At 41.4% G+C, this 24,311-nt stretch overlaps 3 protein-coding genes across 3 annotated transcripts in view; 1 reads left to right on the top strand and 2 right to left on the bottom strand.

Annotated features, from left to right (window-relative positions):
• Positions 1-6,018: 6,018 nt before the first annotated feature.
• LOC106110780 (doublesex- and mab-3-related transcription factor A2-like) lies at positions 6,019-9,460 on the bottom strand. The gene is made up of 3 exons (XM_013292688.1): positions 9,167-9,460; positions 6,322-6,462; positions 6,019-6,201 (listed from the first exon to the last, which is right to left on the bottom strand). The coding sequence occupies exons 1-3, from the start codon at positions 9,269-9,271 to the stop codon at positions 6,019-6,021; spliced, it is 429 nt and encodes a 142-aa protein (XP_013148142.1). The 5' UTR covers positions 9,272-9,460.
• Positions 9,461-15,845: 6,385 nt separating this feature from the next.
• Positions 15,846-18,106, bottom strand: LOC106110868. The gene is made up of 3 exons (XM_013292816.1): positions 17,989-18,106; positions 17,257-17,339; positions 15,846-16,878 (listed from the first exon to the last, which is right to left on the bottom strand). Exon 3 carries the CDS (start codon positions 16,863-16,865, stop codon positions 15,879-15,881), a length of 987 nt encoding a protein of 328 aa, XP_013148270.1. The 5' UTR covers positions 16,866-16,878; positions 17,257-17,339; positions 17,989-18,106; the 3' UTR covers positions 15,846-15,878.
• A 3,753-nt stretch (positions 18,107-21,859) lies between these two features.
• The window catches only part of LOC106110771 (esterase FE4-like), a 3,099-nt gene continuing 647 nt past the window's right edge, over positions 21,860-24,311 (top strand). Inside the window, exons 1-9 of the mRNA XM_013292677.1 lie at positions 21,860-22,000; positions 22,123-22,274; positions 22,360-22,499; positions 22,676-22,818; positions 22,966-23,151; positions 23,240-23,430; positions 23,524-23,692; positions 23,780-23,996; positions 24,155-24,307. Of these exons, the coding sequence (XP_013148131.1) occupies positions 21,880-22,000; positions 22,123-22,274; positions 22,360-22,499; positions 22,676-22,818; positions 22,966-23,151; positions 23,240-23,430; positions 23,524-23,692; positions 23,780-23,996; positions 24,155-24,307 (1,472 nt within the window). The 5' untranslated portion in view covers positions 21,860-21,879. The remainder of the gene's footprint in view (positions 22,001-22,122; positions 22,275-22,359; positions 22,500-22,675; positions 22,819-22,965; positions 23,152-23,239; positions 23,431-23,523; positions 23,693-23,779; positions 23,997-24,154; positions 24,308-24,311) is intronic.

Below are 24,311 nucleotides of genomic sequence, written 5' to 3'. Positions count from 1 at the left end.
CACTTTCACAAATAAAAAGGGGAAAACAAACTGAATACTGGAAGAGACATGTACAAAAAATAAACAATGTCCCTTTTGATATATCCATGTAATCATTTGTGTTCATCTTAGGTTTCCAAGACGTCTATTAAACCAAAACACATTAGTTCTAAAACAATTAGTATATTATTTGAATAGACAAGAAGAATTAACGCAACGGTGCAATCGCCGCGAGCCGCGGTATCAGGTCTCGCTGGTCGTGGCCACTTCCAGTATCTTTATCTCCTCGTGCACATATCAAACGCAGATCTCAACATCGAGTCCTGCTTCGATTACTGAGCCATTACCTCGCCCGCCCGACTGCCACGAGGGCTCTTCACGTATACACACGAGCACACAAACTGTTATATACCTTATGTCCTACACAACACGACTCTGAACTCAATGACCATGTCAATAAAATTAATAACATAAATTGCAAACCATTTTCAATGTTACACCGACACGTTAAAGTTGATAATCGAAGGGCAAGAGGTTGATATAAATGATATCGACAGGGTTACGTCGAATTCTCGTAGTGATTTCTATAAACTGTGGTCAAATGTCGGGTAAAAAGTATTCAATTGCCTCTCGCACTCGCACTCGCACTCGCACACACAAAAGCACAATTTGTTTAGAAACATCTCGTTATATCGAAATGATCCAAACAACTCTTCAACCTCCTGGGGGGAGGGCATCCCAAACCCCCTTCTTCTATTGTAATTTGAGTATTTTGGAAATAACAATTTGTTTCCACAAGTACCTTGAATGATATGCTTAACAACTTCAAGTGTTTTTGTGTTTATCAACAATTATGAAATAGATAACATCAACAAGTTACATTTTGTTTTAGTAAGTAAAGATTAATGGGCGTTTAATAGCTAGTTGTCCCAAATAAGTTGGGATAGCTTGTAATGTTTATATTTTTAACTTTTATTAGTTCGTAGTTTTAAAGATTTTAATGAAAGGAAATACTTGATCGACATTAAAATAAAATTCAGCCATAGCCGACATGAAAATTTACTGAAAAAAACAACACGAAAAAATATTCTAGCCGTTCGGTAATTAAATTTAAAACGAGAGCAAAACTAGAACTCGAAATGTGATTCTAAAAACGTTTCGCATCGCATCGACAGAACTCGACTCAACCCTTCAAATGTTCCATTGAGTCGCGAGAACTTCGTTATACCATTTTATACAATGAAAAGTGAGGTCGCATCCTACGCTGACCTTAAGTGGACACGAGATGCCGGATACGTTTGCCCTCGAGTGCGAGTGAGACGCACGTACACACGAGAGCCCACTTTACACATAAATGGTATCCGATTCGTGCGAGAGAGACGCGAGTAGTGATTCCTTAAACGAGGGAAAGAGATGAGATAGCTCGAGTGGTTTGATGGCGCACTCGATCCTGAGATGTTTAAAGGAACGAGATCAAAAATGTGTACAGAGGTTTAATAACATAAATGTCGGTGTTCAGTGGCCGAGCAGCTCAGCAGCCACAGCTGAGGCTGGTGGCCTCTCATTGTTAGCTACAAGTGTAGTCAACTATTGGAGAGGTTTTTGCTCCGTCATCGAATTTACGTATAAATTGTAAACGATTTCTTTGTCAATATTGCGTATGTTGTGTGAAATTTGCGTATGTGCAGTACAAAATTGTTTCTTTGAGAAATCTATAAAAATATTACAAAAATGAAAGATTTATATTTTTGTATGTATTGAAATAACTCTTCACGATTTAAAAAAAATCTTTCACTAATAAAAAGATACGTTATCAGTAACAAAGTTATATTTTTAATTCGGGTGAAGTCGTATTTAATAAAAGTTATTGAATTGTAAAATGTAATTAATTGAAGTGTCACAAGTGGCCACAGAGAGCGGTGAGCAAGCCGCAAGTGGCAGAAGACACGCGCCGCGTGCGCTGTCCCTCCCAATGCCTCCCGAGCCCTCGCAAGCCCTCGTGAGCCCTCACATCATAAATACAAAGCCATCAATTTAACAGACAGATATGATATTATAACGTGCCCGTTACCCGCTGACGTCATAGCGAGGTCACTCAGTTGTGACACTTTACGTCGTAAACATACGAGTACGCGACAACCGGAACAACCATGAGATTAATTTGTGCAGTACATTGTGTACAAATGAATTTGAAAATTGTATTACAACTTCCCCATTTTTATAAAGTATTGCATTAACTAGTATGAAATGTACAATTATCAAGCCGGTGGTGTGCTAAAAATTACACATAAAATATGACAAATAAGTAAGAGACCGTGTAAGAAATGTTTTGGCACACGTTTGTGCCATGTCTTGGCACTGTTTTCACATTATATTCGCTGATACAACTGCAAACTAAATGCAATGATCATAAACAGTGAGCCGAGTAAGGCGGCAGTGGGCAGTTAGCAGGTCATTTGTGGGTCGCTTGGGCGGAATATCTCCGGAAGCTATCACTATATCCACCCGACGGGCGGCGGCGCGTGCCGGCACGAAACAATATCTACTCGCTGCCTGCGCCCAGGTCATAGGAGCGAGCGGTTTAGCGTATAACTAGCTTATCATATAAGTATGACAAAATAGTTGTCAGCCGTGACGCCGTCCTCGTATTATAGACTGTAATCTATTTCTGGTGCATATCCAGTTTCGTTCAGCCGATCTTAAATTACGTGTTGATAAAAAATTACCCATCAACACTTTTGAATTTATAAGTAACTTTAGTAAGATGATCATAATAAAACCAATGTTATAAATGTCTGCAGTAAAATTTGGTTACTATTTACAGACTACTACTAATGTTGTTCACGCACTGCTATGATACTCTAGTGCTCCTTTATGTAAATGATTTTAAATATTGAATCCGTGTTCAGTGCATGACTTAGGCGGTGTCGCAGCAGGGGCGGCGGGGAGGTAGGGGCGCGGCGGGGAGGGCGGGCGGTCACATTCTTGCAATAATGTCGGCGACAATGCGGCGGTGTCACTTCATATCGCTTCATATCGGACGAGGGACACATTTTATGTGCGCATGTAATGTGGCTGAAGACACGAGCCTTGCTACAGAATGAGCTACGAATAAAGTGCTACGACGATGAAATAAGTATTTAGATAAAACGAATGAAAAGTGTACTGCACTCTAAACTAATTCAAAGAATCAGCTCACATAGCATTGATCCGTTGAGCTGCGGCTCAACAACTAAATCATCAGTTCACGACTTGTAACGTAATGTAACTACAGGAGCTGACGAACTGAACTACATACCTTTAGCGCTACTTTTTAAAATTAAACGATAAATTATTAATAGCGTGGCGCAAAGTTGAGAGGAGACGACGCGAGGTGAGGTAACGCGGCGTCGGTAACGTCAGCCGTCGTCAGCCGAGCTTGTAACCTCTTCAGAGGGAAAGGGCTCCATCTGCTTGTATTACTACATTAAAGTGAGAGCAACGTTTTGCTACCGGGGTGTCAACTCAACACTCTCTCCCCCGCACCCCCGCACCCCCGACACTTGCCTGCTTCAGCTTTGTAGACTGTTTATATTGCTCACTTACGAATTAAAACTAATTCACTAATATTTAATTATGTTACGCTTATGTAAGAAAAACTTCTGAAAATGATATCAGTCAGACAAGAACTCCGACACGGCGATGTTTTCAGATCTGATTTTGTATCTTCATATTTTCCCCGAAGTAGTTGAGATTGTGTCAGCGTTAAAAAGAGGAAAACGACATCGATCTCGTTTGTGAACTTTTCGGTAACTATTAGTCTGCTTCGACTTGCATTATTAAAATGCATTTTCAATACCTATTTGAAATATAAACTATCAAAAAGTATCAGAAACTATCAATCGTGTAATTGGATAACACATATAATTTTGTTGTATTTATTTTAGTTTCCGACACAATACTTGTGTTGTTAGGAGCAGCGATGCGTCTAGCTCACTGAGCCGCTCGGGAGCTCAGCGCGCGTCACGTTGCCGGCTCGGCGACTCTTTCAACTTAAACACGTTCAAAAGCTAAAAACAGCCGAAAAGCAAAGAAATAAAAAATGTCTGAACATTTCCCCGAGTGTGGGGGCTTTCTCTTAATTAATTGAGCGCGGCGCCCATTAGTCGGTTAAATGTATTACAGTCTTAACTTGTGAATTAACCTGCGCCGCGGCCGCGCGTCGGCAATTACCGCGCCCCAGCCCCGGCCCCGACTGTAGCCAGCGGAGGCCCGCTTCCTTACTACGACACGACGCCAACTCGGCTGCGACACGACACCGACACGACACACAAATACGCCTCAATACAATTTAGTCGTCATGAGATAGAAATAAAACAGAAAAATCGTAGCAGTGCTACGAGTATACGTGGGCGTTCAATTTTGGTGAATATTGTCCATGTATTGAGCTCTGATTGGCGGTTTTGATTGTTTAGTAAAAGCGATAACTCGTGTATTCATCATGTTGCGGTGGCGAGGCGGTGGCGAGGCGGTGGCGAGGCGGCGAGGCAGCGAGGCGCGGCGAGGGCGGCGCGGGTGCGAGCACACAGCCCTGCTCTTGTGCACTCTGTAGCTTTTTTCTGTGCGCCAACTCGTTTTGTTTATGCCCACACCTTTATACCGTAAGTAGACGCCGCTTTGTCTACGCGCGATGTAGACTTTTGCTAAGAAACTCGCTCGACGCTAAACTTAATTGTATAAACGCAAACACGACGTATACAGACGTACAATTTAACAACGTTTGTATAACTCCTTTTATTGAGCGGCGCAACGCAGTAGACACAGTGTAGGCACAGTGTAGGTGTGTTGCAGAAATATAAACTGCAGAATAAGGTAGAAATATCGACGGAGACCTGAAACGTTTCTGTCCGCTCTTGCGTCGCGTTAACAAACAAGTGTCGCTATTTACGCGGCGCTAAACGAACAAATTAATTGGACTTGAAATTCCGATCGGACTTGAAACTTTATAACAAGCGAGGCGACGGGTGCTGAGGTATACAATGCCTGGTAGAAGCACGGGGCGAGGCGCCTCACGCCCGACCAATGCCTCCAAGAGGCACCCCAGCCTTCCACCGACGCTGTGCGCTGTTGTTTTTGTATGTCGTCAATATTTGGCTAAAGAAGGCAACAACTAGGCTCGAACTCGAGGCTCATCGCCCACAGGAGACGTTGCAGCTTAAACACGATAATATTACTAAAGATGTTTTTCCCAATTCTGCGACAGGCGCGTAATTTGCGTGTGTTCTTTGATCGGTGTCCTCGTCCTCGATCGTTTGATTTCCTAAAAACTACAAAAACCGCTCACTGACGAGTGACGTATCAAATTCCAAGAATCGTTTTGTATGCGTTGAAATTTGAAACCTTGAATATTAACTTCAAGTGGTTTTTATTCGAATAATGACCACATTGACATGTGTCGCAATATTAATGGAGTAGTTTGTGCTACAAAGGAGACGGTAGGGAAACGCAAACTTCGTAGGTATTTACTATTTACCCGACGGGCGATGAATATACATTAGTTTATATTGAAAATAAGAAACAGTATAGAGAGGTGAGTGCCGTTTGCCAAAACAATACAACGGCAATTAAATTTTCGTTATTCTTACGCCCGTCCTCGATTTATTGATAGATTTTTATCGAAGGGAGAATTTAGAAAGCTTTTTTTTTCTATTGACTTGAGATTTGCGGCAGCGCCGGGGGCGATGGTTGCACAATGTAAACAGCAGAACTCACCGCTCGTTAGATTTTAATTACATTGCCCACTTCACCGCCATCGGGAAAATAAGTGAAGCAAAATGCTACGGGATTTTGTTGTAGATTTTAATTGTTGGTTATAGGCGGACAACATCAAGTAGAATATTCAAATTAATTGGTCTACGAAATCTAGTTAGTTAGATTAAAACTACGATCGCAGTCACACAACAATCACAAGGTACTATTACAACCGTTCTGTCATCGTCAGTCTTAGAAACAACGCGCACTGTTCATTACCGCTTATGTTCATCAATGCCTGACAATCATTTAACGAAGATAGTGCTGGTAGTAGTGCAAACCTGGGGAGTCGTCTGGCAGGTCTGTGTAGTGGTGCGGGTGTGCGCCTTGGGGCACGGGGGGCGCGGTGGGGGGCTGCGGGGGGGCGCCGTACAGCAGGTTCAGCTCACGCGCCTCGTTCTCCTCCTGGGCCTGCTGTCGCCGCAACGCCACCTGCACATGCATTCACATGTCACTACCGCCGACTGCTGCTGACTACTGACAACTGCTGCTAACTGCTGCGGCAACAACAGTCTGACCGTTCAGTAGTGGCAGGAGTTAAGTGACATTTACCTGTGCGGCCATGACTCGCTGACGCTCCGCAATGAGCGTGCACTTGGCGCAGACGCAGTCCCGCCAGCGACAGTAGCGCTTGTGGCCTTTAAGCGCGGACACCACGCCGTGGTTGCGGCACCGCGCGCACTTCGGTGTCCTCTGGAACACGGACACTAAGTTACAACACAACTACCACGTTACGATAACACAGCAAACCATCTTCAACGATCTACGATCTTCAAACCACGAAAGACTTTATTTTTAATACAAATTATCTATGATTCTATGGTGTTAGACTTTACTAAAAACTCAATCTAGATCCGGGTATCGTAAGCGGGTCGACAGCGCCGTGTATTAAGCGTATTGTTCCTCTTCGGCCGGTAGAATGCAAGTTATCTAGCGCTTTGTTAAAGGGAATGAACGACAAATTAACTTTTAACTATTTATTATGATGACATAAATTATCTTTCAAGTAACTCGAAGTCTAGAATACTGTAGGCAACTTGTAAAAAGTTGAACTTCTTTGATGTGTATTGCTCAACATCATGTGTGGTCTTTGGTTAAACTCTTATCTACATACAAAATTGGAGTGTCTGTTTAATATCAAAAGAAAAATTCCAGATTGCGGTAAGATGATGTATTTACGTTGCTGATAACGAAAATGTTTTGTCGATCCGCAAGCCGCGTTTGTTTGACTTTCACTGAAAGGTAGCTGACATAAACGGGCGTATTAAAAGCTACTTTTTTTATCTTAATATTACGTGGAGGAAGTCACGGGCAACAGCTAGTTCAAGAAAAAACGGAAAAAAACTCAACATTTAAAAAAAAAACAATTACCTAGTGCCTAATTATTATAATTTGATAAAATTTTAGATTTATAAATATTTTATCGAGGTTAGAAAAATGAATGTTAACTAAGAAACTAAACAATGTCACAAAACATGTTTGAATTTAATATACGTCTAAAACTGGCCGACGGCGCGCCCCTTCCGCTACCGGCAACTGATACCTCAGCAAGCAGTGCTCTTTGCACACTAATTACTTTGTTACATTGTAATTATAGTGTTACATTTCAAGTTCATTGTAACAATATAATGTAACAATACTCGTTACATTATTTGATAACAATCCGCGCGACATGTAACACGACACCGCACGTCGCCGACTCACAAACTATCGTATACTGTAATTACATTACAAATAGCAACAAAACATTGGGGAGGAACTGTTCAAATAAATCATAAAAGTTATTTTGTAACATTAAGTAACTACTTTAAAAAACAGCTTCTTTAAAGAATGGCACGAAATAAATATTATTAATTCTTTGATTAGGTTTTAAAAAGCGTATTCTAAAGTAAAAAACAACACTTCCACGATAATATTAAAGTCGTATATTTATATACTTTTTAATATTTTAATGTTTATTGAGATAACTTTGAATTTGAACAATTAATAAAATTGGAGTCCGTAATTAAAATCGATACAAAAACAACATATTACTAATGTAATAAATGCGAAAGTTTAGATGGATGGATGTTTGTTAGAGTTTGTAGACTAAATGGCTGAACGGATTTCGATGAAATATGGCATAGATGTAGACGATAGTCTGGAAGAACACATAGGATACTCACTTTTTTTCTTTAACTCCACGCGGACGGAGTCACAGACGAAAGCTAGTGTTCCATTCACGTGTTGTATTTACATATGACTAAAATCTAATTTAAAAAGTTTCTGTTCGTCTTTCAATCTGTCCGCACTTTCTTTTTGAGAAGTCTCCGAAACGCCTGGTCGATTATTATGGGATTTTCACAAGAACGTAAAAGCTTAGTGTGCGAGAGTACCTAACAAGAGTATTTTTTTTATTCCGCGCTACCAAAGTCGTGGGAAATAACTATCTTAAAAACTTATAAAGAATTTATATCGATAAATATAAATTCCTTATAAGTTTTCTATTTACAGCTTTCATTCCCTACGACGCAGGAATGTTTCTTCAAAATCTGTATTTTCAGATTTTAAAAACAAACCATGTTCAGTTGGTTAGAATTTACTTTTAATTTGAGAAATCTTTCTAATGCGGGAATTCCAACTTTAATCTGTTATCGATATTTGAGGTAAATTAAATTAGGCAAAACAATCTTATTATATTATAAATGCGAAAATGTAGATAAGATGGATGTTTGTTAGTCTTTGTAGTCTAAACTACTAAACTGATCTCGATGAAATTTGGAACGAATGTAGAGGATATTTTGAAATAATACGTACGCTCTTACTAACTTTTGCATTTTAATTCCACGCGGACGGACTCGCGGGCGAAATCTAGTTAGTAAATCTAAAATAGATGCCTCGTTATAAATTGACTTTTTAGTAATTACTTGTTACATTTGCTTTTATTTGTAAAGTTATTTCCGGTTTAAAACTACTCATTTCTATGATAAATATTTTTATTTCAGAAATTAACATTTACAATATAAATTGTTCTTGTGCTAAAAATCAAACGACAAAAGCGCCTTCAAAGTTATGAAGGCGCAGTTGAACAGCGGTTACCAGTCGCAGTCGTAGTACGTGTCCACTGTCACAAGAATGAATAAGCCATGTTTTATAACAATTGTTATTGGACCAAGCTATTTTACTAATGATAAATATATTTACTAATTAGGTAACTGAAGTTAAATTACGAACACTTCATTGATACAAACATTGCAAACATGTGATAGCAACTAAGTTTTCCTTTCAAATTGGAAAACTATGGTAAACCGTAACGATTTATTAAATTATTCCCGAAATGACCTCGAGTTACAACTTTAGGAAATACACCTATACAGTTGTAACATGTCCCGATGTTAACTCTTGTAGAAGTGTGTACCTGGTATCTCTCTGAGGCGCGCAGGAAGAAGGGCGGCAGAGCGGCCAGCACCGGGTGCTGCACCAGCTGCGATACGTCCACACCGCTGCCCAGGGACATCTCCATGGCGCCTCACTCCGCAGAGACCGCGTCTCAATCCGCACAGACCGCACCACTCCGATACCAGAGTCCGCTGGAGACCGATCAGGCGCGCCTCGCACACATCACAACACTACAGATTTAGACTGCGACACTTGTGAGGTCGCGGCTCGCGGGTGCGGTGACGCGGCGGCAACTGTTGCGGAGGCTGCGAGCGTGCTGCCACTGTAGCGGGCCTGTTGCGACTGTAGCCGGGCGGCGGCGGGCGGTGGCGGGCGGCGGCGGGCGGCGGACCGGGGGGCGCGCTGACACACTGTAGACACTGTAGCCGTCCCGCTCCCGCCGCGCCCGCCGCCCCCCGCGCCCGCCGCGCGCCCCCCGCAGCCGCTACACTGCACTACACTTGTATCCGCGGGTTATATAAAGTGTAGAGTGCGCGGGCCAATGGGCGGCGCGCGCTCGCCGCCCCCCGCCCGCCATTGGCCGAGCGCACAAAATTATAAAGGTGACTTTTTGGAGAACGAGTTTTTGTATTACAAAGCGCTATTGAATGAGGCACAAAAACACACAATTATGTTTGTTAGCGATCTCTTTTTGTGTCCATTGTTCGCTTTTGTCGCGGCTCTCGGTAGCGGCGGGTCGCTAGTGGCCTCGCCCGGCGCCGCCCGCTGCCCGTCGCCCGTCGCCCGCCGCGTGACCCGTCAGTGTCAGTGGGAACATTTATGTGCCAGAGACTCATTAATGCTTTCACGCGACGAGATGAATCGTGTGATAACACTCTGTATGACACACAAAAGATCCCCAGTGCGCTCCGCTCCGCTCCTATCTATTTAAAACATCTCAATTAATACACACATCAGTTTAACAAACAATATGTACGTTCATTATTCACTTATTGTAATCCTTACACGTAGATAACGTTTTTGTACATTCAATTTAATAGTCTACATACCTATATAAGAAAGGAAAGACTTTTTTTATACAAATTGATGCAAGGTTTAGACTGACATGCGCACGCGCAGGCGCAGGCGACGTGAGCCGGGTAAGATTTCTATCGTGGTTTTTGGTATCTCTACTAACTTTTTCGTTTAAAACTATAATAATGTTCGAACATAAATACAATTGTTCGACTTGTTTTTCTCCTTAAACAAAGAGGACACACATCAGGATACAATGTGAAAGATATCTGTCAACAATGACAGCTGCCCAACTCGTTACCAGCCTAATTCATTTTCCAGCTAAATATGCGATGTCTTAAAGAACTGGCATAACATAATAACAGCACCGACCATAGACTTCTATCATTAAATAGAATGCCATAGATACTTATTATGTTCTGAACTAAACAATGTTTAATGGCCTTCACTCTCTTCTCAGTTCTCAAAATGTGCACGCTTCTAGAGATGTGATACATCAGTGGAAGCCGCCGCTACTCGGATATGTGTTATAACATCTGCTCTGCTCTCAATATATTATAACAACGACCATAAATGAAACTCCAATTGAATCGAGTCTCGCGTCGGCGGGCCGCGGGGGGCGGAGGAGGGGGGAGGAGGGGAGGTCGAATTGAAATATTTCAATTTACTTGTCGCCGGGAATTCGATTTAAATTACAATGAGAGGCGACGCGCGGCCTCCGGGGGGCGCGGGGGGCGCGGGGGGTGCGGCGGGTGCCGGTGGGCGAGCGGGGGGTGCGGGGGGCGCGGGTGTCGTGTAATTATTAATGTATAACTGAATGTCTGCGCGTATCGGAAATTAATAGCGATCGCTTATACAGGGTGTCGGCGGTCGGGGGGCGGTGGTCGGGGGGCGACGCGCAGGGGGTCGGGGGTCGGCATTGTTCCTGCCAGCCACCCCCCGCTGCAGTTGACGACATCTGAGGTAGTATTAATTAGGATGTTAGTAATTAATTAACACCTCTTGCAGACTGACAGGAGGGTAATATTGTGCGATGTTCTTGTCCAGTTAATGACTGAATAAATAAAATAGTAGTTACATATAACGGTGTTCACTAGAACGAACATTGCACATCGCGATAACTGCAGTAATATTATAACATAAAGTTAACGTGTTATAGCGACGTGTCAAACAACCATGAAAAATAAAACATAATTGAATACATAGTTACTTTAATTTCAATGTAACGCTTTATGTTAGTGCTATGTGAACAGTGTGAAGTGGCGGGAGGAGGCAGGTGTGCCTCTACTAAGGGAGGGAAGGTCTTGGTGCGGGGAACGGGGGGTGGGGGGGGAGCGAGGTCTCGACTCAAATGAGAATTCCTCAGGCGGAGATCAATTCGCGAAATGTTCACATTTCGCAAACGTCTCAACTTGGATTAGGGAAGCGACATCGTGCGACTTTCGATAACAACAGAAACATAACATTTCTTTCTTAAAAGCAAATCCCTTTTTTTAGTAATTGCCTGATATTATAAATATCTTTAAGAACAAAAACATTTTTATGTCTTTTCTATGTAATTTCTAATGAATTATTATGAATTTACTGTTTTCTGTTTTAAGTAATCGTTTTATTCAACAGGTTATTGTACTGATTTCTTATTCTATATGTTTACACAAATTATCAAACACGGAATATCTAATGGGTATCCACATTTTTGTATCGTCACTTACAAAAGTGGACAAACAGAAACTACTTTATCCATTAATGCTTTGTTTGCTTTTAACATAACTACTCGGCGACGCGACGCGACGCGACATTCTCTATTGAGACAGTCGCCGTGACGCAACACACGTTCACACCTACCACAGACTATACAAGCGGAAAAATAATCATCAAACTAACAGATTAAGACGAGTCAAACATATTTCATCTTACATTTAAGTTTGGTTCTTCTGATGTCTATTCTATGACCATTGTGATGGGCATGTGTTGTTGGCCAAGTATGCCATGTTAACCTGGCACAAGCCTAATAAATATCAAGGTAAAGGAGGACAGGAAAAATTAGAATAGAAGTCTATCGATACTTATTGTCGATGTGCGCGGTCATGCCTGGCCGAGCACCGTGGGAGCGTAGCGGCATATCTTCGCAAAGCGTTAAAATGAAATGTTCGCAATTTGAATATAGTCCGTGTCCTCTCCCCCATCCCTTCCCCCGGACTTCTCCCGCGTCCCCCCCCGGGCCTCCCCCGCCTGGCCCCGAGCGCTCCTTGTTCCCGATGTAATTGCTAAACTGTTTGCACTTTCTTCTTGTAGAGTTGTTTTTTCTCGGAGCACTTCGCCTTCGGAAGCAAATTAGTTTCTTTCTTCATTTTCTACAAGTTATAAAACATTTCCAGATGAAGTTAAGGAGAGATTAGATTTCGTTTTCTTTTACGTAGATAGGTTTTTATTTTAACCATACTATTTCGATTCTCCGAACAAACAAGTATTTACTTTCTGTTGTTTTGATATACTTGGAGACTATACAAAAGAAGTAGTAAAAACCAAAGCTAACTTTCACGTCAATATTAGTGTAGAATATATAATTTAAGTAGATGGTGTTGGGGTCTATTGTCACCTTCCTGTCTGTCCCCTTGTGGACGTGATACGACCTATTATGATAATGATTGATGTCCCACTTATACTAATAAATACTCAGTAAAAGTATATCACATGATTAGCTTTCACCCGCGACTCAGAATTAAAGAAAAACTAAACCGAGTAGCCTATATGTTCTATAAGACTATCTTCTACGTCTATGCCAAATTAAATCGAGATCCGTTCAGCTGTGGATGGTACAAACTCTAACAAACATCTATCGTTCTAAACTTTCGCATTTATATTAAGATATTGTACCCAGCAAATAGCAACATTGCATCACAACACAATGGACAATGGGCGTCTCCGTATCAAAGCCTTCGCTGAAAGTAACAAATGAAGAGGATTGTAGAGGGAGTGCGGCCCTCCCACCCGCGTAGACACTGTAGCAATGTCGCTACGGTGCGGCTACGTGAAAGCTACGACGGGCAACAGTTGCGTCAGCGGGGGAGGGGGGAGGCTTCGTGCGCCGCCATTGGCTAAAACAGTGTTGCCACTGTAGCCATCCGCACCCAACACACGCCCACGCTACTACTGCCTACTGCTTACTGAGATCACGGTCTCGTAGCGTCCCCGCTGACTCCTGCTGACAGCTGCTCCAGAAAATATAGCACTTCATGTCCCAAAGACTTGAGAATGATTCTTTTCTTTACTTCAACAGTGTTCACATAATTATTATCTATGTTATTTTGAAATGATGCAATCTCTCGACATCAAAGTCTATCATTAGACACTTTCTGCTTTCAAAAATTAATCAATTAAACTTCATATATTGAATTCCTCGCGTTTTCTTTGTTGTAAGTTAAATTAACACAGATTAGAAAAACTATGCTGGGTTTCTGAATTTTCCATTTATTATGTTATCTATCGATTCATTAATGTCATATTAAACTATGTTAAGTTACGTAGTTCAGAAACACATTTCATGAATTTATGTAACCATAAACACTAATGGTTAAGCGTAGCTGGGAAACCGGCCATAAATCAGATTATTTAATATCTCTTATATCAGTTAAACTAGGATAAGGATAGAGAGAGATGGTATACAACAAAAACATCTGCTTGCAGATTCGAGCAGAATACTTTATATTCCGCTGTCCGCATGCTGAGGTGTAATTTTCTCTGTACGCAGTTTTTGCTAGCGCAGGGTTCCGAGGGCAAGACAAATGTCTGGAAGTCGCCAGGAACACCCTCCGCACCTCCCGCACCCCCCGCAACGATTTACCAATCGTAAGGCATCGTATGGACATGACTTAGTCAAAACTTGTACGTTCCTACTACCTACTACTAATAGGTTCAGTACCTATTGTAGTATCTGTGCTAAAACCTAATGTATTTTTTTATCAAATAAGATTAACCATTTATTCAATACGCATTACACTTGTATTATTATTTTATCAAATGATGTCAAATTCTAGCTTCCGTTCACGTCTCCGTTTGCGTGGAATTAAAAAACAAAAATTATATTATGTAGCCTATGTGTTCTTCCAAACTATCCTCTATATCTGTGCCAAATTTCATTGAGATCCGTTCAGCAGTTTACTATAAACTCTATCAAACGTAAAACGTCCATTCGTTAAACATTCGAATTTACAATAATAGTATGATTCTTATAAGCTTAAATCATTCGTGTTATAACAATGTTTTAATGTCACGTAACATAAATTACATCCTATCCATGTTTGTCCACGGCATTTTGTCTTCCGGCGACAATTGACAAAGCTGACCAACACAATAATTTACAGAATGTGCCGCTGTGCCGACGCGCTGCCGGGGAGAATAAACTCACACGCCTGACTTCAATATTCTGAGGCTAAAGATTTGATAGTAGCTTTTAAATACATAAAACAAAAATCATCATATTAAAAAGTAACAACAGATGTACAAATAAAATCAATGAATTTGCTAAAACGATTGTTTTCGATGTAACAATTATCCATCTAGCAAATCATTACCTTTGCCTTTGGTTTATTCAAAAAGGATTTTCTTAAATTTTAATCTAAATAAATCAAAACAGAAAAACAGATATCTTAAATGTTTCTACTATTAATTTAATTTCAGCAATACCAAAACTAACTAATAACTAAGCCATATCGGAACTGCCGTGAGACTAGCAGACAGTCCTGTCGTCGTGAAGGCAGCTGGTAAATATATAAAGGCATTTCAAGACAAATACCACCTCCAGTAGTGAGAGGCACATAGAAATTTGAAAAATAGAAATAAAACAGTTGTTTCAAAAAGTTCATCAAATTTATTAAAATCATCGCCGAATTTGTATGAGATTTGTACAACACCGTTACAAAATTACAATTGGTAAATGGTTAAAAGTAATATGTATAAGTGTAACATCCAATACTGTTCCACAGTTATATTTTCACCTTCGGTTAGTCTTTGTTCCACAATTCGATGAATCGTTTATTTATTTGATTCCACCTACAGCGCCATCTAGTAGTGAACAGCGATAACTTTTTGTTTTTTTTGTCATTGCTACTAGTCACAAGATGTCACTATAACAACTCATTTAGCAGAAGACATAATTTACTATAGGACAATAGATGGCGTTGCTACCAAAAATGTAAGTTCATTTTTCTCTTCTTTTATTTCATCTTTATAATACTAGATGGCACTAGTGGTAAAAATTCCGATGTAAGACAATGAATAAATTTGTATTTGTACTCAGTGGAACAGATCAAAAGCGAGATGTCTTATAGCGCAAGATACATACAAACAGGTCCCTTGACTACATTTTGTACGTAATGTTATGACCTAAATAAATTGAAGTTATTAATTACTTACCGCGTACATTGACCGCAGAGCTTCATCACTCTGTCTGATGATTGATTGATCATAATGATAATATTTTTTTTTCAAATGGTAGTTGTTTACTTTTTTGCTTTATATTTTTATATCTAATTTATCTCAAAGTTTAAATACTTGATCATGCAAGATTTATGAAATTTCAATTGAAGTACATTTTAAGCATAAAAGTTCATTTTGGTGTTCAAAAATAAAAGTCGAAAATAGGTTAATTAAAAATGTATTTGTTACACAATAGAGGTGCGTTTTGCCTTTAGTCTAAGTATCGCCAGTTGCCGCACTCAGTCCACCAGCTCGGAGTTCTTTCTGATGAAGTTCTTCTTTATGTAGACGTCCGGGTGCAGCACGTCCTTGCGGCCCTGCTCGTCTCCGCCGCCCGCGCCGCCGCCGCCGCCGCCGCCCTGCGTCTTGGTGAGCGAGCCGAGCAGGTTGAGGCTGGGTCCGCCGTGCTTGGCGTAGTCGATGCGCCACACCGCCGGCGCTGCGGGCTCGCGCTTGTACGCGTAGTGCTGCTGCGCCGGCGCCAGCGCGCCCGCCGGCAGCTCCAGCGACAGCGAGCCGCGCTCCCCCCGCGCGCCCCGCTCGCCGCCCCGCTCGCCCGAGTACTCGCCGCGGAACTCCAGCTGGGCGCTGTGCGTCTTGTCCTTGTACTTCACCTTGTGCGGGTAGAACTTGCGCAGTTTCTTGCGCCCGAACACCGACGTGCGCTTGTTCTGTTTACTCGACTTTTTTCCTTTCTCCTTCGACCAGTTCACTCGCTCCGTCTTGAGCTTCTGTTTCTTTCGCCTCCGCTTCACCGGACCGTTGTCAAAGTACCCAGTGTTTTGGACCTGGAGAAAATTAGACAGATCCTCGCTGTTGATGAGGGGGTACTCGGTCCTGCGGTTGTCGGCCTGCGTCGTCTTCTCGAGCGACAGCTTCTTGTAATTGATCTGCTGAATTGATTTTTCTATTAGTCGGCTGAGCGTGCGGTCCTGCGTGATGAGCCGGCAGGGGATGCTGGGGAAGTTCTTGCAGAGCACGGACTGCATGAGCGCCAGCACGCGCGCGCCCCCCGCGCCCCCGTCGCCGCCCGGCACCGCCTGCACCACCTGGCTGGCCTGCACCACCACCGGCTCCAGCGACAGGTTGTTGCTGTTGTCGCGCTGGAACTGCGACATCATCTGGTTCATGAGCGCGTTGTTGCGCAGGATCTTGCCGCGGCAGAGCAGCGCGCACGCCAGCACCGCCAGCGCGTGCAGCGCCCCCGGAGCCCCGCGCGCACGCATGCTTCTGATTTACCTGCAATTAAGTACTAGTATTAAAAATAAGTGTAAGAGAGTGCGCGGCGGCTGCGGGACAAGCTGCAGTTACGTCAGGCGGCGCGTTCGACACATTTAAATACTTGCCTAACTCATTGTGTGTTCACAATGTTGTCAAAATATTTGGATAACAATTTACTAAACACGAGCCGCATGTTATGATACGCCTCTTTGTTAGATGTCAAAGACGTTCAAAATATAATATCTATGTAACAGATGTACTCTAAAGTGTCAGTAGAGGTCCGAGGCTGTAGAAAGTGAGCCAGTTTTTTAGAGCATTGGTTTCTTATCGATAAACGATAAACGAACGATATCGATCGATAAACTTATGACTGTTAAATGAATATTACCAACTTACCGAAGGCTTATCTTTCAATGTTTACGTGCAGTCGTGTCCGTGCATAGGGTACGAATTGCTGATACTCTTCATGAATGTTGAGTCTGCAATCAGAATTTTTTAGTTGAAACCAAAACAGGAAACACACTAACTTATCGGTATTATTGATAGCGATCTTAAGGCGAGTACAGTTTAATATTGTTTCCTATAAAATAGTGACTTGAGTTCAACAACACAGTACTTTGATGTTACGACTTGCGATTTATTCCTTCTGAGCTTTTACAAGAAGTGTAAATCTTTTTGACATATGATCGGTTTATACAAAACAAGGAAATTGTATGGATATTAAAAATTAGATTATTGTTTGTTGTCTTCAGTTGGAACTGAAAAAAGTCTTTATCATGATAATTATGACAATAGAATTTGCACTTGGACTGTAACTTAGTGCGATATTACAACAATTTAGACAGAATAACGACTATAGCAAATTGTTTGGCGTAAACATGTTAAGTTCAATTTGTAAAAAGTTACAGCTATTGCTTATGTTACTGTTAATAATTGTATTTCCGTTTTTCTAACATTTCACTTATTAGAGTCTGTAATACTTTGTATAACAATTGTTAATTTATGTTTAAAGAGTCTAGAGTCTTTAAGTTGTCTCTATTTAGATTTATCACGATTTGCCCACAACATGAACATCCCTTAGTGACTAATAAACAACAGTGCAGCTAGAAATAATATAATGCGGCTCACCTTAGCGATGCAACAGGGATGATATGTGGTACCACTGGTCGTGTGGCGCTGTCGGCTGCCGAGGAGGCGAGTGCTCTAGAGCTGTGGCCGGCGTGTTGTTTGTGTGTTGTGTCGCAGGGCGCGGCGGCGGCGGCGTGCTCTGGACTGTTTGTAAACACGCGGGGCGCGTGCTCTTTGCACCGGAGCAGGGACGGACACCCCACACCAGCTCTACGTCTTCCTATATTTAACATTCATTCGGAAAAACTATAAAACATCTTACAAATACGACCTGTCCTTTAAAAATGTGCGCTATGCGTCGGTAATCACCTTGGTGTTCCTACTGAATGTTTGCCCGTTTCTACACTAATATTATAAAAAGAAAAGATTTGCATTTTTGCATGTTTTAAAATAACTCAAAGACTACCGGACCGATTTTAAAAATTCTTGCGCCATTAAAACTACGTTATCAGTGAGTAACACAGGTTGCTGTTTTTTAAATCACTTGCAGACAAAGTCGCGATGAACAGCTAGTCTCTTATAAAACCCCTGACTTAAAAATAGATCTAGAGACGGTTAAAGATAATTTAATCTACATTACTATTTTTAGTAATGTATATAGTCACTAATGTTGTTTAGTAGTAGTCTAGGGGCGAGTACGGCCCTGTCCCCAGTCACGTTGTATAGCGACTAGCGACAATGTTTAGTGTTAGATAAAGAAGCCGCCTCCCGCACACAGAGCTGCGGCCAAACATCCGGCCTAGTTTTAGAAGATGAGGCTACGATTCAGTACAGTATTAACCACGCTCAGTCACATTACTTCGTCACTTGTGATTCATTTAAATTTATATTCCACAGTTCTAGGTATTCTTAATAGCCAAAAAAAAACGTATGTTATAACGCGTTGTTTTACTTAATTAATCAAGAGTTTAAGAGTTAATCAAGATGCATTGGAAATTTTTTCATCTTTTCGTGCACGTATTTGCTTTTGCCTCGATTTTATTTCGAATAGCGCCATCTAGCTAGCAACTATGGTAAACACCAGAAATGATTTAAATTGAACCAATATTTGCTACTAGATGGCAGTAAATGCTAAAAGTTTTGAATGTTCAACATCATCCAGGTAATATTTGTTAATATGAACAAAGCCATTCCTTGGTGGCAATTTTTGACCGACTTCCCAAAAGAAGGAGGTACTCAATTCGTCTGTATGTTTTTCTTACTTATAAACAGGTTAAATAAAAAGATGCATATCTTGATTATAGAGTTGAGAGAACAGTGATTCGTGTTATCTTATATTACGTGATTCCAACTCATTAAAATGATAATTTCTAATTTTCCTCAATTAGCGAAAAATATGATGTTTGCTTTGGACCTAGTGATATTAACCTTCATTGCCCTCCAAGTATTTATGAGTACTTATCAGAATTGAATGCAATGCCACTTGACATTGAGTAAAGATGCAGTTATTCCGGACTCAATAAAATCATACCAAAAAGTGAATACAATTATAGTAAGAATGCCAAGGCAATACATGGCTTTATACACGGCGATTAAGTAAACATTATTATTCGTCTTTTTGAGCAAAACTATTAAATTCATGTTGGATCGAGATAATAAGGCGAAGTGTCATTTGAGCATCTGCAAAGCAGGTGATTTTCTAGATTTTATTTATTCATTAATTTAGATTATAGTTTCTAAATAATTACAATAACCAAGCAGGTATCGGAATTAATTATAGTTTTGACTCGTCTGAGAATCTCTGATCAATATCTGTCAGACGGCGTGGGTCTGTTTGTGTTTGTCAATATGGCGGATGACGCATGCGCGCCGCGCCGCCGTCGGCCGGTTTTCCCGCCACAAAACAATATTTTCCTTGTACATTTGCAATTCAAGTCATTATCTTTATCTTAGGATATGATAAAATTGCTTCGCTCTGTTTAAGACAAATTAAGTAGGCATTAAAATAGCGCGGCAAGAAACTATTTAGAAAGTTGTTTTGTATAAAAAATTAACATTTAAAAAGCACAAACTTATAGAAATAATTGTCTTAAGGGCAATATTTCATAACACTTTTTTCTTCACATAGTTATATTTTAGAAAATCAACAGACCAGTATTTCAAAATAAAGGTATTTATATAAACATTTATGGTTTCATTGAGCTCTTTACGTATTTAATAATTTTAGCTACAATTCCATACAAACAGTACATATTGACAGCCCTATTGAGCTCCCGGCAAATGTATTCGCATGCGAAAATTGTACCTCATCGTCTGCAAACAAGATAGTAAATAACATCCTTTTTTATGTTACAATACTGATAACATTCCTATACATAATTACTACAAAATGCCTTTGTTTGAAATGCAAGAAATACTTTAATAAACTGCGTTAACTAGAAAACTTTATACAGTATTTAAATTAGTACATGTATAAACAAACAGAACTAAGAACTGTCTCCAGGTGATAGGATGTATTGTAATGTTGGTCTGTATGTTATGATAACATAGGTGTATGTTATGAAAGATACTTGTTTGTTTAAACGAGGACAGACGGATAACAAAACAGTAACTAGCTCATAGGTTAGGTCATAAGGGTTGCCACTGCAGCTTCGTTTAAGTTAAACATCCAGTTTTATTTTCGTTAACAGCCAAAGACTGACTGATAACTTCGATTCGATTATACTTGTCCTAAGGGTGGAAAGGGAAAGGGATTAAAATTAAGCCTCCGGTACCACACTCATCAGACTGTACACGGAATAGCTCCCACTTTACGCCTGTCTTCTGTGTGGTTGCCAGCCCTAGTTTACTGCACTCATCTCTGGTTACCTTTGTGGCTGGGATTGGAACTCTCAACCCATGACTCAGTAACAATGAAGCTGGAAAACATCAATTACACATGGTCTGATGGAAAAATATATATTCTTCGTTGAATTATGATATTTAAGATTAATCCAAAACGTATGCACATTGAGAAACTTTGAAATAATAACAGAATTTAATTTTACTTTGAGTACAGATAATAAAATACTAGGTATACTAATAACTTTGAGACTAGCATAAATTTACTACTGTTATTTTAAAGTTTTAGATATTATGGAAGGAACTAAATTAAATGTAATGTTAAAAACAGATAATCAATGTTAAAAATGCTAAGATTTATAGCTGGCTGAATTTAAAAAAAAAAACAAAGGTAGCCAATGTGTTTTTCCAGACTACATTCTACATCTTTGACATGCATCGAGATCCTTTCAGCAGTTTAGGATACAAACGAACAAACATCTATCTAAACTTTCGAAATTATAATATTAGTAAGATGTAGTTTGTGTTAAAAATAATGAAGTCGTCGTGAGAGGTAAATCCTTAACAACTGAGTTGTGCCTCATTCGGAGTACATATCTAACATCGAACATATATACGAGTATTATAATATATTCAGAAATAATGTTATTTTCTATTGTTACTGTATGAGATAGTTTGTATACCTTTATGAAGAAAGATAACCTTGTGTGAGAATGCATTCTTTAATTCAGAATTCAGATTCTATTAAAAATAAACTATTTATGTGCAGTCCTATTTAAGTTTTAACCGTGCCATATTTCCTAAACTTTCCTTCTTAAAACAAACATGTGTGAACACATAAAGGAGAAAATGGATGTATTATCACACTATGACCTTAACTTTATAAACTTAACGAGAATTATATCATAATAAAAATTTTAACAAATGTTCGCAAGTCATTTATCTTTTGGTTTTTCTTCTGATCTAAATGTTAACACATGTCATTTATTATGTAATAATTCGTTATCTAAACTCATAACAAAAGAAAAAAAATACGACTCAATATCCAGGAAAAATTGTTAAAAAATATAGCCGTATATAAGGTGGAGGCGCGTCCCGCTCGCCATTGCAATGACGACGCGCGCCATGTTCCGACGTGCAGTGCTAGTGATGTGCGCGCTTGCGTGCGCCGGCGCAGCGGCAGCCCACGGACACAACCACGGACATGCCCATGCACACACCCCACATGCAGGTACTTCAAGCGATTTAGATAAATAAGACAGTGATATTGGCTACGTCCGAAACAAAAATCAAATCATTTTTATTTGAAGCCGAAATAAAGCATTTTTATTTACTCGTGGTAACTGACTACAGGGGGGTCGGTAGGGACTAGTGAAAATCCCATCGCTACGACCCCGTCGGGCCCTATCCGAGGGTCTATGATGCAGACACGGCGCGGGCGGGCCTTCGAGGCCTATCGCGGCATGCGGTACGCAGAGCCTCCTGTAGGTGAACTTCGATTTCAGGTAATTTAGACTATTTTTAGGTTATAAACGCTGGAGTAAGTAAATATTTGATTGAGAAATATGAATATAATCATCTATTCACCAGCCACCGAAAATGATTGAGAAATACGAGGGAGTATTGGATGCTACCCAAGAAGGCCCCGCGTGCCCCCTTCCCGCGCCGCCCGGCTACTACCTGGATGAGGACTGCCTGCGCATCAACGTCTATACCCCAAGCCATAAGAGGTACGTGTAATCTATTCGACCTACGTCACGTACAGAATAAGGTAGTGGACACCACCTATCCTTACTTGTCTCTGTTTAGTAAGCGATTTACGCCAAATACAGTAAAGAGGGTAAGGAGGTTTGAGATGTCTGGAGGAGAGGGTCTTTATTGGTTTGTTATTCCTATTTTGTTTCAGTAAGGAGCTGCTGCCAGTGGTGGTCTATATACACGCGGGCGGGTTCTACGCATTTTCTGGCCGCGGCGACGTGGCGGGACCGCACTACCTGCTCGACCGCGACATCGTTCTCGTTACCCTCAACTATCGCCTCGGCACGTTAGGTGAGCATCTTGCAGATTGAGTGGGAACAACACCTCTACTCTCCACAACCCTCCATTGTTCTTGCATTACAAATGAATGCGAGTATAGGTGTTAAGAGAAGTTGTGCTCTGATGAGGTAATGCCGAGTGGCGCGTGTCGTGTGCCAGGTTTCCTGAGCACGGGCGACGCGGCGGCGCCGGGCAACAACGGGTTCAAGGACCAGGTGGCGGCGCTGCGCTGGGTGCGGCGCAACATCGCGGCGTTCGGCGGAGACCCCGACCTCGTCACCATCGCCGGCTGCAGCGCGGGCTCCATCAGCGTCATGCTGCATATGATCTCACCAATGTCTAAAGGTTTGTTATACTAACAATAAACATGAAACATTATTTGAATCCATTGGTATGCTTATAATTTATCTTTTTCGCTTGTCTGATACCATAGGTCTGTTCCACCGAGGAATATCAATGAGTGGGTCGGTCTCGGTCCCCGTGCCCACGCCCACCAACCTGCTGCCCCTGGCGCGCCGACAAGCCGAGCTCGTCAACTGCCCCACGTCTCCTAACAAAGCAATGGTCGACTGCCTCAAAACAAAGCCGTGGAAGGAGCTAGGAGACTCTTTAAATGGATTCTATGTAAGCTGAATCTGATTAATTCATGATAACGTCAAATAGACTTCACCTAGGCTGTAGTTAGTTAAAAGATAACACAAATTTTTTCGTGGACAGGAGTTCGGTTTCGATCCGGTGGCGCTTTGGTGGCCGGTAATAGAGCCAAACGTAGGTCAGGAGCGGTTCCTGGCCATCGAGCCCGCCGTGGCCATCCGCAAGGGCAGGATGCACGCCGTACCGCACATCATCAGCCAGACCACAGACGAGTTCTTCTGGAAAGCTTTCAGTGCGTATCCATAGCCACGTATGAGCTCATCATTGTTTGTTAAAGTTATGTCAAATTACAGTAAATGTTCATAATTCACTTTCTCAGCTATACTGAACAATCAGACGTTGTTGGACGGGATGAACAAGGAGTGGGAGCGGATAGCGCCTATCTCGCTGCAACTCCCGCGGGAAGGCGCCGCGCCGAAGGTCAACAGGCTGCGTCAGGAGTACTTCGGGAACAGGACGCTGGTTAACGACACCGCCACCGCCAAAGCCCTCGGGAACCTGTACGGTGACGCCATCGAGGCGTTCCCCGTACACAGGTTAGTGTAAACAAGACTATAGTCCGTAGTAAAGAGATAATACCGATGATTGTATACCTTCCTCCTATCTGTAAGTCAACTACACGACCTAAAAAGTCTGGAGGATTAGGCTGTTATTTTATAGGAGTTTTATTCCACATAAAATTGTTATAATTTAGAATGGCCAACCTGATGTGCCGTCACTCCCCCTACCCGGTGTACTACTACGAGTTCGCGTACGTCGGCAACCACAGCCACTACGAGGACCCCGTCACTAACAAGCCCACAGGTGAGCGCCTGCCACTTGACAGTACTCGCTGCTCAATACATTGCAGC

This window comes from Papilio polytes, unplaced genomic scaffold, assembly GCF_000836215.1.
Source record: "Papilio polytes unplaced genomic scaffold, Ppol_1.0 DF824393.1, whole genome shotgun sequence".
Lineage (NCBI taxonomy): Eukaryota > Metazoa > Arthropoda > Insecta > Lepidoptera > Papilionidae > Papilio > Papilio polytes.
Note: the sequence above shows the minus strand (reverse complement) of the source record. Positions and strands in the feature narration are given on the sequence as shown.